The 15,255-nt window shown below is 38.5% G+C and overlaps 1 protein-coding gene across 1 annotated transcript in view; it reads right to left on the bottom strand.

Annotated features, from left to right (window-relative positions):
* The window catches only part of SYT10 (synaptotagmin 10), a 106,916-nt gene that overhangs the window by 14,308 nt on the left and 77,353 nt on the right, over positions 1 to 15,255 (bottom strand). The window contains exon 4 of the mRNA XM_068971705.1: positions 9,841 to 9,961. Coding sequence (XP_068827806.1) covers positions 9,841 to 9,961 — 121 coding nt within the window. The remainder of the gene's footprint in view (positions 1 to 9,840; positions 9,962 to 15,255) is intronic.

Below are 15,255 nucleotides of genomic sequence, written 5' to 3'. Positions count from 1 at the left end.
GATTGAAGGAATGATTACTACAAATCATTTATTAAATGCTCAGCCATATAAAATGAAAAAAGGTAATATTTGGTTTATATATATTCTCAAGGAATTTCCTCAAATGTATTGTCTGTATGATGCCAATAGGGAAGAGAAAATTTCATTTAGGCTATATTTTTATTGGCCGAAGAGGACAAATAATTGGTAACAAGTTCTACCCTAGCTGATTGATCTCCACTCTTAACTTCTATCACCTTAAGTAGAAAAACTGCCACAATATTATAGAAAATCATGCAATATTTGCAATAAGGAGTTCATGATCTAAATCACAGTCAGCTCCTAATCTTGTTTTTGCTGACTGTTTAGAGCTTCTCCATCTTCAGTTGCAACGAAAATAATCAGTCTCATTTCGATATTGACCATCTGGTGATGTCCATGTGTAGAGTCATTTCTTGTGTGGTTGGAAGAGGGTGTTTGCTATGAGCATTGCATTATCTTGGCAAAACTCTGTTAGCCTTAACTTACCTGTTACTAGAGGTTTCTCTTGACTTCCTGGGCTTCCCTGGTGGCTCAGAGGTTAAAGTGTCTGCCTCCAATGTGGGAAACTCGGGTTCAATCCCTGGGTCAGGAAGATCCCCTGGAGAAGGAAATGGCAACCCACTCCAGTATCTTTGCCTGGAGAATCCCATGGACAGAGGAGCTTGGTAGGCTACAGTCCACGGGGTCACAAAGAGTCAGACACAACTGAGTGACTTCACTTTCACTTTCACTTTCTTTCAGTTTCTTTTGACTTCCTACTTTTGCATTCCAGTCCCCTATGACGAAAAGGACAACTTTTTTGGATGTTAGTTCTAGAAGGTCTTGTAAGTTTTTATAGAACAGTGAATGCCAGCTTATCTGGCATTAGTGGTTGGGACACAGTCTTGGATTACTCTGATATTGAATTGTTTACCTTGGAAATGAACAGAGATCATTCTATCCTTTTGAGATTGCACCCAAGTGCTGCACTTTGGACTTTTGTTGACTATGAGGGCTACTCCATTTCTTCTAAGGGATTCTTAGAAGAATAGTAGTAGATATAGTGGCCCACAGTAGTAGATATAATGGTCACCTGAATTAATTTTGCCCATTCCAGTCCATTTTAGTTCACTGATTCCTAAAATCATGATGTTCACTCTTGCCATCTCTTGCTTTACCACTTCCAATTTACCTTGATTCATGGACCTAACATTCAAGTTTCCTATGCAATCTTGTTCTTTACAGCATCAGACTTTACTTCCATCACTGGTCACATCCACAACTGGGCACTGTTTTCATCTTGGCTCTGTCTCTTCATTCTTTCTGGAGTTATTTATCCAAAACATTAAAAAAAAAAAAAAAACTAAGATCATGGCATCTGGTCCCATCACTTCATAGCAAATAGATGGGGAAGCAATGGAAACAGTGACAGACTTTATTTTCTTAGGCTCCAAAATCACTGAGATGGTGACTGCAGCCATGAAATTAAAAGACACTTACTCCTTGGAAGAAAAGCTATAACCAACCTAGACAGGATATTAAAAAGCAGAAACATTACTTTGCTGACAAAATCTGTCTAGTGAAAGCTATGTTTTTTCCAGTAGTCATGTATGGATATGAGAGTTGGACCATAACGAAAGCTGAGCACTGAAGAATTGATGCTTTTGAACTGTGGTGTTGGAGAAGACTCTTGAGAGTCCCTTGGACTGCAAAGAGATCCAACCAGTCAATCCTAAAAGAAATCAGTCCTCAATAGTCATTGAAAGGACTGAAGCTGAAGCTCAAATTCTTTGGCCAGCTGATGGGAAGAACTGACTCATTGGAAAAGACCCTGATGCTGGGAAAGATTGAAAGCAGGAGGAGAAGGGGGCGACAGAGAATGAGATGGTTGGATGGCATCATTGACTCAATATACATGAGTTTGAGCAACTTTTGGGAGTTGGTGATGGACAGGGAAGCCTGGCATGCAGCAATCCATGGGGTCACAAAGAGTCAGACAGGACTGAGCGACTGAACTGAACTGAACTGATATAATATTTATTAAGAGCTTGCTTTTTGTACCGTTTTATAAAAAGGAAGCATGGTTTTGGAAGAGGATATAGGCCTTGGGGTGAGTTTGCTATGTGGTAAAACTGTCTATTCTATCTTCATTTGTTCTTTTTTTTTTTTTTATAGTTACCCTCCAATTTTGGAAAAGACTCTGATGCTGGGAGGGATTGGGGGCAGGAGGAGAAGGGGACGACCGAGGATGAGAGGGCTGGATAGCATCACGGACTCGATGGACATGAGTCTGAGTGAACTCCGAGAGATGGTGATGGACAGGAAGGCCTGGCGTGCTGCGATTCATGGGGTCGCAAAGAGTCGGACACGACTGAGTGACTGAACTGAACTGAACTGAACCCTCCAATTATAGCACCACATTTTTTTTGACTCTATCAATGTAATAATAGGTCTTATTTCCTTAGAATAAGCGAAAAATGTGACATTAATTTATTTCAGCAAATGAATGAAATGAATTTTTTTAGATTCTAGAAAAATGCATCTGTATATTTCATAAGCATTTGTACCAAGGGGCCAAAACATATTTTGTGGCTGGAAATAAGGTACATAGAGGAAAACAAGGTAAAAGGGAAATATTCAATGACTGTTTGTATTTTTTTTAGCTTTTAATTTTATATTGGCATACAGTTGTCAAACTCAGCTGAGTGACTAACAAACACACATACAGAGTTGAATAACAACGTTGTGTTAGTTTTAGGTTTACAGCAAAGTGGTTCAGTTATGCATATACATGCATCTATTCTTTTTCTGGGCTTCCCTGGTAGCTCAGATGATAAAGCGTCTGCTACAATGCAGGAGACCTGGATTCGATCCCTGGGTCGGGAAGATCCCCTGGAGAAAGAAATGGCAACCCACTCCAGTATTCATGCCTGGAAAATCCCATGGACCAAGGTCACAAAGAGTCAGACACGACTGAGCGACTTCACTTCACTTCACTTCATTCTTTTTCTAATTCTTTTCCCATTTAGGCTGTTATAGTATTGAGCAGAGTTATCTTCCCTATAGAGTAGGTGCATGTTGGTTATCCATTTTAAATATAGCAGGGTGTGGTGGTGGTTTAATTGCTAAGGTGTGTCTGACTCTTGCGACCCTGTGGACTGTAGCCGCCAGGCTCCTATGTCCATGGGATTCTCCAGGCAAGAATACTGGAATGGGTTGCCATTTCCTTCTCTAGAGGATCTTCCTGACCCAGGAATTGAACCCTGGATCTCCTGAATTGCAGGCAGATTCTTTACTGACTTAGCTATGAGGGAAGCCCAGGTTGTAGATATCAATAGCAATCCCCTAATCCCTGGCTATTCCTTCCCCCCACCCATTCCCCCTGGGAACCATAAGTTTGTTCTCTAACTCTATGAGTTTGTCTAAATAGTAATATTGATCAATGGAACAGGATAGAAAACCCAGAAATGAACTGATGCACCTATGGTCAATTAATCTATAACAAAAGGGGAAAAACTAAACAACGAAACAATGGAGGTAAGATAGTCCCTTCAATAAATGGTGCTGGGAAAACTAGACAGCTATATGTTTGAAAAATGAAATTAGAACATTCTTTAGCAGCATACACAAAAATAAGCTCAAAATGGATTAAAGGCCTAAATGTGAGACCAGACACTATAAAACTCTAAGAGCACCCAGGGATGATTCATGTCAATGTATGGCAAAAACCACTACAATATTGTAAAGTAATTAGCCTCCAATTAAAATAAATAAATTAATTTTAAACAAAAAACCTCTTACAGTAAGACATAGGCAGAAGACTCTCTGACATAAATTGCAGCAACATTTTTTTTTTAATCTGTCTCTCACAGTACTGGAAATAAAAGCAAAAATAAACAAATGGGACTTAATTAAACTCAAAAGCTTTTGCATAGCAAAGGAAACAATAAAAAAAAACTAAAAGACAATCCACAGAAAGGGAGAAAATATTTACAAACAATGTGACTGACAAGGGGTTTGTTTTCAATATTTACAAACAGCGCATGCAGCTTAACATCATCAAAACAAACAACCCAGTGCTTCCCTGGTTGCTCAGTAGTAAAGAATACACCTGCCAATGCAGGAGATATGGGGTCCGTCCCTGATCTGGGAAGATCTCACTTCCATGGAGCAACTAAGCCCAGAAGCCACAACTACTCTTAAGCCTATACACTCAAGAGCCCAGGAGCCACAGCTACTGAGCCCATATGCAGCAACTACTGAAGCTCATGAGCCCTAGAGCCCGTGCTCCACAACAATAGAAGCCACAACATTGAGAAACCCAAATGGCCTCTACAGAGTAGCTCCCGTTCACCTCAACTAGAGACAAGCACATGCAGCAACAAAGACCCAACACAGCAAAAATATAGATAATAAAGAAATAAATAAAAATTATAAAATACAACTGAATCAGAAAATGGGCTGAAGATCTAGACATTTCTCCAAAGAAGACATATAGATGGCCAGAAGGCATATGAAAAGATGCTCAACATTGCTAATTACTTACAGAAATACAAATCAAAACTATAATAAGATATCACCTCACACAGGTCAGAATTGCTATTATCAAAAAAGTCAACAAACCATATAGGCTGGAGAGGGTGTGGAAAGAAGGGAATCTTCCTAATCTGTTGGTGGAAATGTAAATTGATACAGCCACTATGAAGGTTTCTTCAAAAACTGGGTCTTCCCTGGTGGCTCAGACAGTGAAGAATCTGCCCACCATGCTGGAGACACAGGTTTGATCCATGGGTTGGGAGGATCCCCTGGAGAAGGGAGTGTCTACCCATTCTCTTTTTCCCTTAAGAATTCCAGTATTCTCACCTGGAAAATCCCATGGACAGAGGACCCTGGCAGGCTATAGTCCATGGGGTCACAAAGAGTCAGACACAACTGAGCAACTAACACTTCACTTCACTTCAAAAACTAAAAATATAGCTACCATATGACACTGCAATCCCATTCCTGGGCATATACCCAGAGAAAAACATAGTCTGAATGGATACGTGTATCCCAATGTTCACTGCAATGCTGTTTTACAATAACCAAGACGTGGAAGCAACTTAAATGTCCATTGATAGTGGAATGGATAAAGAAGATGTGGTATATATATATATGTATGTATGTATATATATAATGACAGAATGATCTATCTTTGTCTCCAAGGCAAACCATTCAATATCACAGTTATCCAAGTCTATGCCCCAACCAGTAACACTGAAGAACCTGAAGTTGAACGGTTTTATGAAGACCTACAAGACCTTTTAGAACTAACAAACACCCAAAAAAGATGTCCTTTTCATTATAGGGGACTGGAATGCAAAACGTAGGAAGTCAAGAAACACCTGGAGTAACAGGCAAATTTGGCCTTCGAATACAGAATAAAGCAGGACAAAGACTAATAGAGTTTTGCCAAGAAAACACACTGGTCATAGCAAACACCCTCTTCTAACAACGCAAGAGAAGACTCTACACATGGACATCACCAGATGGTCAACACCGAAATCAGACTGATTATATTCTTTGCAGCCAAAGATGGAGAAGCTCTACACAGTCACCAAAAACAAGACCAGGAGCTGACTGTGGCTCAGATCATGAACACCTTATTAACAAATTCAGACTTAAATTGAAGAAAGTAGGGAAAACCGCTAGACCATTCAGGTATGACCTAAATCAAACCTTATGATTATACAGTGGAAGTGATAAATAGATTTAAGGGCCTAGATCTGATAGATAGAGTGCCTGATGAACTATGGAATGAGGTTCGTAACATTGTACAGGAGACAGGGATCAAGACCATCCCCATGGAAAAGAAATGCAAAAAAGCAAAATGGCTGTCTGGGGAGGCCTTACAAATAGCTGTGAAAAGAAGAGAGGCAAAAAGCAAAGGAGAAAAGGAAAGATATAAGCATCTGAATGCAGAGTTCCAGAGAATAGCAACAAGAGATAAGAAAGCCTTCTTCAGTGATCAAGGCAAAGAAATAGAGGAAAACAACAGAATGGGAAAGACTAGAGATCTCTTCCAGAAAATTAGAGATACCAAGGGAACATTTCATGCAAAGATGGGCTCGATAAACGAAAGAAATGGTATGGACCTAACAGAAGCAGAAGATATTAAGAAGAGGTGGCAAGAATACACAGAAGAACTGTACAAAAAAGATCCTCACAACCCAGATAATCATGATGGTGTGATCACTAATCTGGGACGTGAAGTCAAGTGGGCCTTGGAAAGTATAGCTATGAACAAAGCTAGTGGAAGTGATGGAATTCCAGTTGAGCTGTTTCAAATCCTGAGAAATGATGCTGTGAAAAGCTGCACTCAATATGCCAGCAAATTTGGAAAACTCAGCAGTGGCCACAGGACTGGAAAAGGTCAGTTTTCATTCCAATCACAAAGAAAGGCAATGCCAAAGAATGCTCAAACTACTGCACAATTGCACTCATTTCACATGCTAGTAAAGTAATGCTCAAAATTCTCCAAGCTACACTTCAGCAATACATGAACCATGAACCTCCTGATGTTAAAGGTGGTTTTAGAAAAGGCAGAGGAACCAGAGATCAAATTGCCAACATCCACTGAATCATCGAAAAAGCAAGAGAGTTCCAGAAAAACATCTCTTTCTGCTTTATTGACTATTCCAAAGCCTTTGACTGTGTGGATCACAATAAACTGTGGAAAATTCTGAAAGAGATGGGAATACCAGATCACCTAACCTGCCTCTTGAGAAATCTGTATGCAGGTCAGGAAGCAGCAGTTAGAACTGGACATGGAACAACAGACTGATTCCTAACAGGAAAAGGAGTATGTCAAGGCTGTATATTGTCACCCTGCTTATTTAACTTCTATGCAGAGTACATCATGAGAAACGCTGGACTGGAAGAAACACAAGCTGGAATCAAGATTGCTGGGAGAAATATCAATAACCTCCGATATGCAGATGACACCACCCTTATGGCAGAAAATGAAGAGGAACTAAAAAGCCTCTTGATGAAAGTGAAAGTGGAGAGTGAAAAAGTTGGCCTAAAGCTCAACATTCAGAAAACGAAGATCATGGCATCTAGTACCATCACTTCATGGCAAATAGATGGGGAAACAGTGGAAACAGTGTCAGACTTAATTTTGGGGGGCTCCAAAATCACTGCAGATGGTGATTGCAGCCATGAAATTAAAAGACGCTTACTCCTTGGAAGAAAAGTTATGACCAACCTAGATAGTATATTCAAAAGCAGAGACATTACTTTGCCGACTAAGGTCCATCTAGTTAAGGCTATGGTTTTTCCTGTGTTCATGTATGGATGTGAGAATTGGATTGTGAAGAAGGCTGAGCGCCAAAGAATTGATGCTTTTGAACTGTGGTGTTGGAGAAGTCTCTTGAGAGTCCCTTGGACTGCAAGGAGATTCAACCGGTCCATTCTGAAGGAGATCAGCCCTGGGATTTCTTTGGAAGGAATGATGCTAAAGTTGAAACTCCAGTACTTTGGCCACGTCATGCAAATAGTTGACTCATTGGAAAAGACTCGATGCTGGGAGGGATTGGGGGCAGGAGGAGAAGGGGACGACCAAGGATGAGATGGCTGGATGGCATCACTGACTCGATAGATGTGAGTCTGAGTGAACTCCGGGAGTTGGTGATGGACAGGGAGGCCTGGCGTGCTGCGATTCATGGGGTTGCAAAGAGTCGGACATGACTGAGCGACTGAACTGAACTGACACACACATACACGATGGAGTATTATTCAGCTATTAAAAGAGAATGAAATATTGCCATTCACAGTAATATGGATGGACCTAAATAAGTCATACTGAGTTAAGTCAGTCAGATAAAGAAAAATACTGCATGGTATTGCTTATATGCAAATCTAAAAATGATATAAATGAACTTATTTGCAAAATAGAAACATTCCTATATATTTTTCAATTTTTAATAACAGAACTATGTTCTAAGGAAGAAACTCACTTTTGTGGTATCAGCCTCAGGCCTAAGCCTCTTATTAACAGTGAGAATGAGGCCCATTTTATCATTTACTACCCCCATCATGTCTCTGATGACATTTCTCTATTAGTGATAAAGATAATTTACTGGTTCCTTACTTGATTCACAAGGCTGTTGTGAGACTTAATGAGGTGATGTTCTCAAAGCATGCACTCCCCTGATGAGAAGCTTCATTTAAGTAAAAAATATTCTTGAACTTAATTACAACTTTGCTGTTTGCTTGTCTGGAAATTTGGTTCTTTTTCAATACATGGTAGAAAGAGCAAAATAAACAATAATTTGCAGAATACATTGTTTATCTTAAGTTCTTCCACATTTGTTTACTTAAGACTTTTTCACCAAAATGAATGTAGAATTAATTTCCTTTCTTTCTATCTTTACATTTCAACTATGCACTACAAATTTTTTAAAATGAATAAAAATTCATAACAAATTTTAAAAGATGAAACAGAGAAAGACATGCAATGAGTAGTCTCCTTCCCATCTGTTCCCATACTTCTCCACCCCTCAGTTTTTGTATATCACTCAAGTATTTCTTTATGCAAATATTAGCAACATGATATATATTCTAAGATTACACATTCTTATATCGAAAGGAGCATGATATCCATATTTATGCTTGTACATCATTTTTTATTCAGTTAATTTTTCCTGGAATCCTTTCTACTTTAGAGTTCTTTTTCTGTTTTTTTTAATATAAATTTCTTTATTTTATTTGGAGGAGTTCTTAATATTTTTGTGTTGCAAATTTAGTTTATTTTGTTCTGAAGAACCAAAAGGTTATAGATTGCACTCCCCATGTCATCTTTTAGTAAATCTCTGCATTACTATTTATTATTTATTTAATTCAACAAATGTTATTGACCTCCCTACTCTGTCCTTATCATTTTTTTCCTTATCATTGCCAAAGTTCCCTATTAACTTACAAATAACTCTTCAGAACTGCGTTGATTTAAATGAAGGGATTAAAGAGAATGATGGGGTTTTACCTCCTTATCAAATCTAGAACAAGAGAAATTTCCTCTACTGTTTTTAAGAAACTTAAAGTCATGTTCATTTACTTTATTATATCTCTCTGTTCCTGAATGCACGCATGCTCAGTCACTTCAGTTGTGCTCGACTCTTTGTGACGCCATGGACTATAGCCCTCCATGCTCCTTTGTCCATGGAATTCTTCAGGCCAGAATACTGGAGTGGGCAGCCTTTCCCTTCTCCAGAGAATCTTCCCAACCCAGGGATCGAACCCAGATCTCCCACATTGCAGGTGGATTCTTTACCAGCTGAGCCACAAGGGAAGCCCCGAAGTGTATGGTAAGTTACACATTTTTTGTGAAAGAACTAAATCAGGAGAGAAAGAAATTAAAATATAGACCCAAGTTCAAAGGCAATCTACTTGATAATACCTTTCAAAAATGCCATAGTAATAATGTAAACTAAAGAGGTGTTTAGAACACTTTAGTTGGTAATCTCTTTTTCTACTTTCATAGTGCCCCAAGGCTTCCCAGGTGGGGAACACACCTCCCAATGCAAGAGACATAGAGACACTGGTTCAATCGCTGGGTTGGGAAGATCCCCTGGAGAAGAAAATGGCACCTACTCCAGTATTCTTGCCTGGAGAATCCCATGGACAGAGGAGCCTGGCGGGCTACAGTCCATAGGTTCGCAGAGAGTTGGACACAACTGAAGCGACTTCGCACATAGTGCCCCACAGCAGACAAATGAACTTAATAATTCAGTAGCCATTCATAATTTCAGCTATACGGCATGTTTGTTTGGGAATGTCCCCATTAGCCAATTGTGAGCATACCTGATGAGCCAGTGATATCCATAGCCTTCAGGTTTCTGCACTTGATGACTGTCAATGTCATACGTCCAGCAGTTGGCAAATAACAAAGGGAAAACATGATTTCACCCAGATCTATACTTTCCTAGAAAGGAAATAAGTAACATTAGCAATTTAAAATATCAGATAGTGAAAAAAAAAAAAAACTACTGCTGAGTAAAAAATCACTTTAATGGACTATTTGAATTCCATTTTAAATTGTTTTATTGAGGATATATGTTACAATGCAAAAATGCTCTAATAAACAGATAAGAAAAGAGAGTATATTCCAGGTGGTATTTTGATATATCTACTTGCATTTCTAACCAGAATCTCAAACTTAATACAGTCAGAATCAGACTGCTGGTTCTACTTATTTGCAAACATTTACTAAAACCAGTTCCTCTGTCATCTTCCCAAAATCAGGAAATGGTATCTTAATTCATCTAGAGGTTGCAGTTAAAAACTTAGCACTTACTTTTATTCTTTTTCTCTCACCTCTAACACATCCAACCCACATCTTGTCTACATTATCTATAAAACTTATCTGAAATTACTGACATTGTTTGTAGCTCTATTACTATTAATCTCATGGATGCCACTTTCACTTCTTATCAGGATTACTGCAAAGATTAATCAGAAGCAGTCAGTGTGGTGACTTATGAAAGGCAAATCACATTATCTCACTTTCCTGCTTAAAATCATCTAAACAGCTGGTATATCTAGGAAATTCCATATTAATACCTTTGTCCTGGTATAATTATTAAGAATATCTCTATTATTAAATATGTCTTTGTTTAGATAATGTATTACAAAGTCATACACATACGCCCCATGTGGTATGGTCTCATCTATCACTCTATTAATCTCTTGCCCCTTCCTCAGTTCACTCTCATGTAGGCCAAAAGCCTTTTTCTCAGTTATTCATCAGATGATGTTTGTGCTTTTGACTTTTGCTTTTTCTTTTTCTCTCCCATAACCTTACATGGCTGACTCAGCTCACCATATAGGGCTTAGCTCAAAAAATAAATCTCTTCAGTGAGGCCTTCCTCCTTCCTATCCTATACCCACCCTACTCACAGATTCTTCACATTTTTTCATAGCACTAAGCATCATCAGAGTTATCTTTTAAATTCACTTTTCATTTCCCGGACTCCCATATGTAAGGTCTAAGGGAATATAGTTCTTATCTATTTTATTTTTGTAACCTAATGAAGGTACATGGCTGACTTTCAGTCAGTTTTTGAAGGATTGAAAATACTATTAATTAATCTGGATAAAAATCTGAACAGCTTTGCTTCATTTGTAAAGTAAAACTGACAATAGTATTCTGGTATAGATAAATTTGCTGTCAAAGTCAGCATAGATGGTAGACAAATGAAAATGAGTGTGAACAATGCACATTCTGCATGCTTCTCAAAGAGTTGTTTACAGGACTTAAATTGAATTATTCCTGGTAAGAAGATCTGTGGAAGATTTAATCGGGGGAAGAACAGGTTGCTATTCATTCAAGTTCATAAAACTTAGTTCTTAAAAAATTTTCATGAAATACTATTAACATTTATTGGACTAATTCTTACAATTCAAGTTCTGATCTATGTAATTGCCATTTCTTTCTTCATGGTCTAGAATTAGTGTTAGTTCCTCAGTCATGTCTGACTCTTTTCTACCCCATGGACTGTGCACAGTAGCCAACAAGGCTCTTCAGTTCATGGAATTATCCAGGCAAGAATATGGAGTGGATAGCCATTCACTTCTCCAGCGGATCTTCTTGACCCAAGGACAGAACCTGGGGTTCCTGCATTGCAGGCAGATTCTTTACCATCTGAACCATCAGGCCTAGCAATTAAGAGCATAAATATTAGAGTCAGCTAAAGTTGCATTGACTCCTATTTTCTCCTTCTGAGCTGTGAGATCCTAGGAAATCTAATTAAGCTTTGAATCTCGGAAATTTCATTTTCAGATTGAAGAAAATATCCTCCCCACAGGGGTTTTAATCAGTAATTGAGATAATGTAAATAAAGTCCAAGGCATTTAACAAAGTGTCTGGCATATGATAAGGCACGCTGTTATGTTCATTGCTGTATTGCTATCACATGGAGCAATGTCTTAACACATATCAGGTGCTCAGAAATATTGGATAAGTGAAAAAAATAAATAGAAGAATTAGTATTTTTTTTAAACAGTAAGAAAATAATTATTTAAAAACAAAAGTATATCCAAATGGCTCTCCTCTGGGTTGTTTGCTGCACACTTAGAATAGCAAGAAAGATCTAAAAGGAGAAGCCTGAGGAAAACAGGAAGATACAACCTCCTACAGGACTCATTCTTTTCACTACCAAGAAAATATTGAGCATTATTTGTTAGGTACCCTGGTAGGCACTGTAGATACTAAAAGAGAGATAGCATGATTCTGCCCTCGAAGATCTCAGCTGAGGAGGAAGTCAGTATATAAGACTATAAACAGCTAATAAAATAAGTCTGAATTTATTTATCTGATTCTTTACTTATTCTCTTTTTTTCCAAGAATTTCTTTAGGCTCAGTTAATGGGTTAAAATTCTTTGTCTATAGCCCATCCGTCTTTCCTTTTCTGGATGTTTGTCCTCCCAGGAACTATCAATCAGAGTTAGCGCTTTTTGTTGAAAGCTGGTAAAAAATTAAAGTGTTGTTAAACTGCTGTACTCAATATGCCAGCAAATTTGGAAAACTCAGAAGTGGCCATAGGACTGGAAAAGGTCAGTTTTCAATCCAATCCCAAAGAATGTACATACTACCACACAATTGCACTCCATTTCACACGCTAGCAAAGTAATGCTCAAAATTCTTTAAGCTAGGTTTCAACAGTACATGAACCGAGAACTTCCAGATGTTCAGGTTGGATTTAGAAAAGGCAAAGGAACCAGGGATCAAATTGTCAACATCTACTGAATCATTGAAAAACTGAGAGTTCCAGAAAAACATCTTCTGCTTCATTGATTATGCTAAAACCTTTGACATTGAATTGAAGTCGCTCAGTCGTATCCGACTCTTTGTGATCCCGTGGACTGTAGCCTACCAGGCTCCTCCATCCATGGAATTTTCCAGGCGAGAGTACTGGAGTGGTTGCCATTTCCTTCTCCAGGAGATCTTTCCAACCCAGGGATCGAACCCGGGTCTCCCGCATTGTAGGCAGATGCTTTACTATCTGAGCCACCAGGGAAGTCTTTGATAGTGTGGATCAAAATAAATGTGGAAAATTTTTAAAGAGATGGGAAAAAAAAGAGCACCTTACCTGCCTCCTGAGAAATCTGTATGCAGGTCAAGAAGCAACAGTTAGAACTGGACATGGAAAAACAAACTGGTTCAAAATTGGGAAAGGATTATGTCAAGGTTGTATATTTTCACCCTGCTTGTTTAACTTATATGCAGAGTACATCATGAGAAATGCAGAGCTGGATGAATCACAAGCTGGAATGAAGATTGCCGGGAGAAATATCAACAACCTCAGACATGCAGTTGACATCACTCTTATGGCACAAAGTGAAGAACTAAAGAGATTCGATGAGGATGAAAAAGACAGTGAAAAAGCTGGCTTAAACTCAACATTCAAGAAACTAAGACTGTGGCATCTGGTCCCATCACTTCATGGCAAATAGATGGACAAACAACGGAAACAGTAACAGACTATTTTTGAGGCTCCAAGATCACTGTAGATGGTGACTGCAGCCATGAAATTCAAAGACCCTTGCTCCTTGGAAGAAAAGCAATGACAAACCTAGACTGCATATTAAAAAGCAGAAACATTACTTTGCCAAAAAGGCCCATCTAGTCAAAGCTATAGTTTTTCCAGTAGTCATTTATGGATGTGAGAGTTGGAACATAAAGAAAGTTGAGCACTGAAGAATTGATGCTTTTGAGCTGAGGTGTTGGAGAGGACTCGAGAGTCTCTTGGACTGTAGGATATCAAACTAGTCAATTCTAAAGAAAATCAGTCCTGTATATTCACTGGAAGGACTGGTGCTGAAGTTGAAGTTCTAGTACTTTGGTCACCGGATGGGAAGAGCTGACTCATTAGAAAAGACCCTGTTGCTGGGAAAGATTGAAGGCAGCAGGAAAAGGGGATAACAGAGGAAAAGATAATTGAATGGCATTACCAACTCAATGGACTTGAGTTTGAACAAGCCCTGGAAGATGGTAGACAAAGAAGCCTGGCATGCTGCAGTCCATGAGGTCACAAAGAGTCAGATATGACTGAGAGACTGCACAACAACAACAAAAATTAAAGCATCCCTTTATAAATACAGAACAAGATACCAAGTGCCACCAAGAAACATGTTGGGGATTGTGGTGGATAAATTAGGAAAGAAATAGAGATAATCTCAGACATGACATACTTAGAATTCAACAGGAAATGAACCACATTTTCTGCTTGTGCAGAAAAAAAGTACACAGAGACTTCTAAGGAGACTAATAAAACATTTTCATACCTCTGACTGATGGTTTTTCTTTTATACATCACACAATCTGTAAGAGTAATTTTTCTTTTTCTTTTGATCTATCACATGTTTACAGGGTGGAACAAAGAAAGTTTGCTGTGTTTGGTGCCATCTCTGAAAGGCCTTACCTATGAATTGAGTTGCAACATAATTTTGACTATCAATAGGTATTGGCAAATATGAAGAGGTTAAACTGACAAGTGATCGAAGAACTAGCCCAAGAAACTGAAAGAAAAGAATACGGAGCACTTTTTAAAGGACAACTTTGATGACAAGCTAGTTGGCTTTTTGCTCACTGCAGTACTAAGAAGTCCACTTAAATGTGTCAGTTCCATATAGTCAGGAGTTTTAAGGAAACTGGAATGAGCTGAGTGGGGAAAATTAATGTATTGTAGGCATATATAATAAATGTACAAAATTTGAGTCTTCATTAAGACTAAATTTTTCCTTTTGGAAGTGAGAATCTGAAAGAAGAAAAACTGCCTATATATGGAAAAAGGCAAAATACTCTCTAGGGTAAATACCAATATTCTTCAGCTTTTTAAATCTGGAAGCAATACAAGAGATAATTATGAGAAATGAACTTGATGAAGGTAAATGGCTGTATGGCCTATAAAAAGATCCCATAACAAAATTGCATCAAGTCTCTGGATTTTGGTGACAGTCTTCTGAGGTACAATGTGCATTGATCTCAGTACCCACCACTGAATCTGTCCCTATATTGATAGCCCATCTCCAGGGACCAGACTGAGTTTTATTTGACTCTGTCTGCCCCAGAGCAATTCAGTTTATAAGGAAAGTCACTTTCAACAATCTGAACTTCCCAGGCCCTGAAAAAGACCAGGAAATAAACTGAAAGGTCTCTGAATATACAGCATAAATATAACATAGTTATGCAGCAAAACTCTCTTATATAAAGATGCT

Source organism: Capricornis sumatraensis, chromosome 4 (assembly GCF_032405125.1).
Source record: "Capricornis sumatraensis isolate serow.1 chromosome 4, serow.2, whole genome shotgun sequence".
NCBI lineage: Eukaryota > Metazoa > Chordata > Mammalia > Artiodactyla > Bovidae > Capricornis > Capricornis sumatraensis.
The sequence above is the reverse complement of the archived record's forward strand: the minus strand, read 5'-3'. Positions and strand labels throughout refer to the sequence as shown.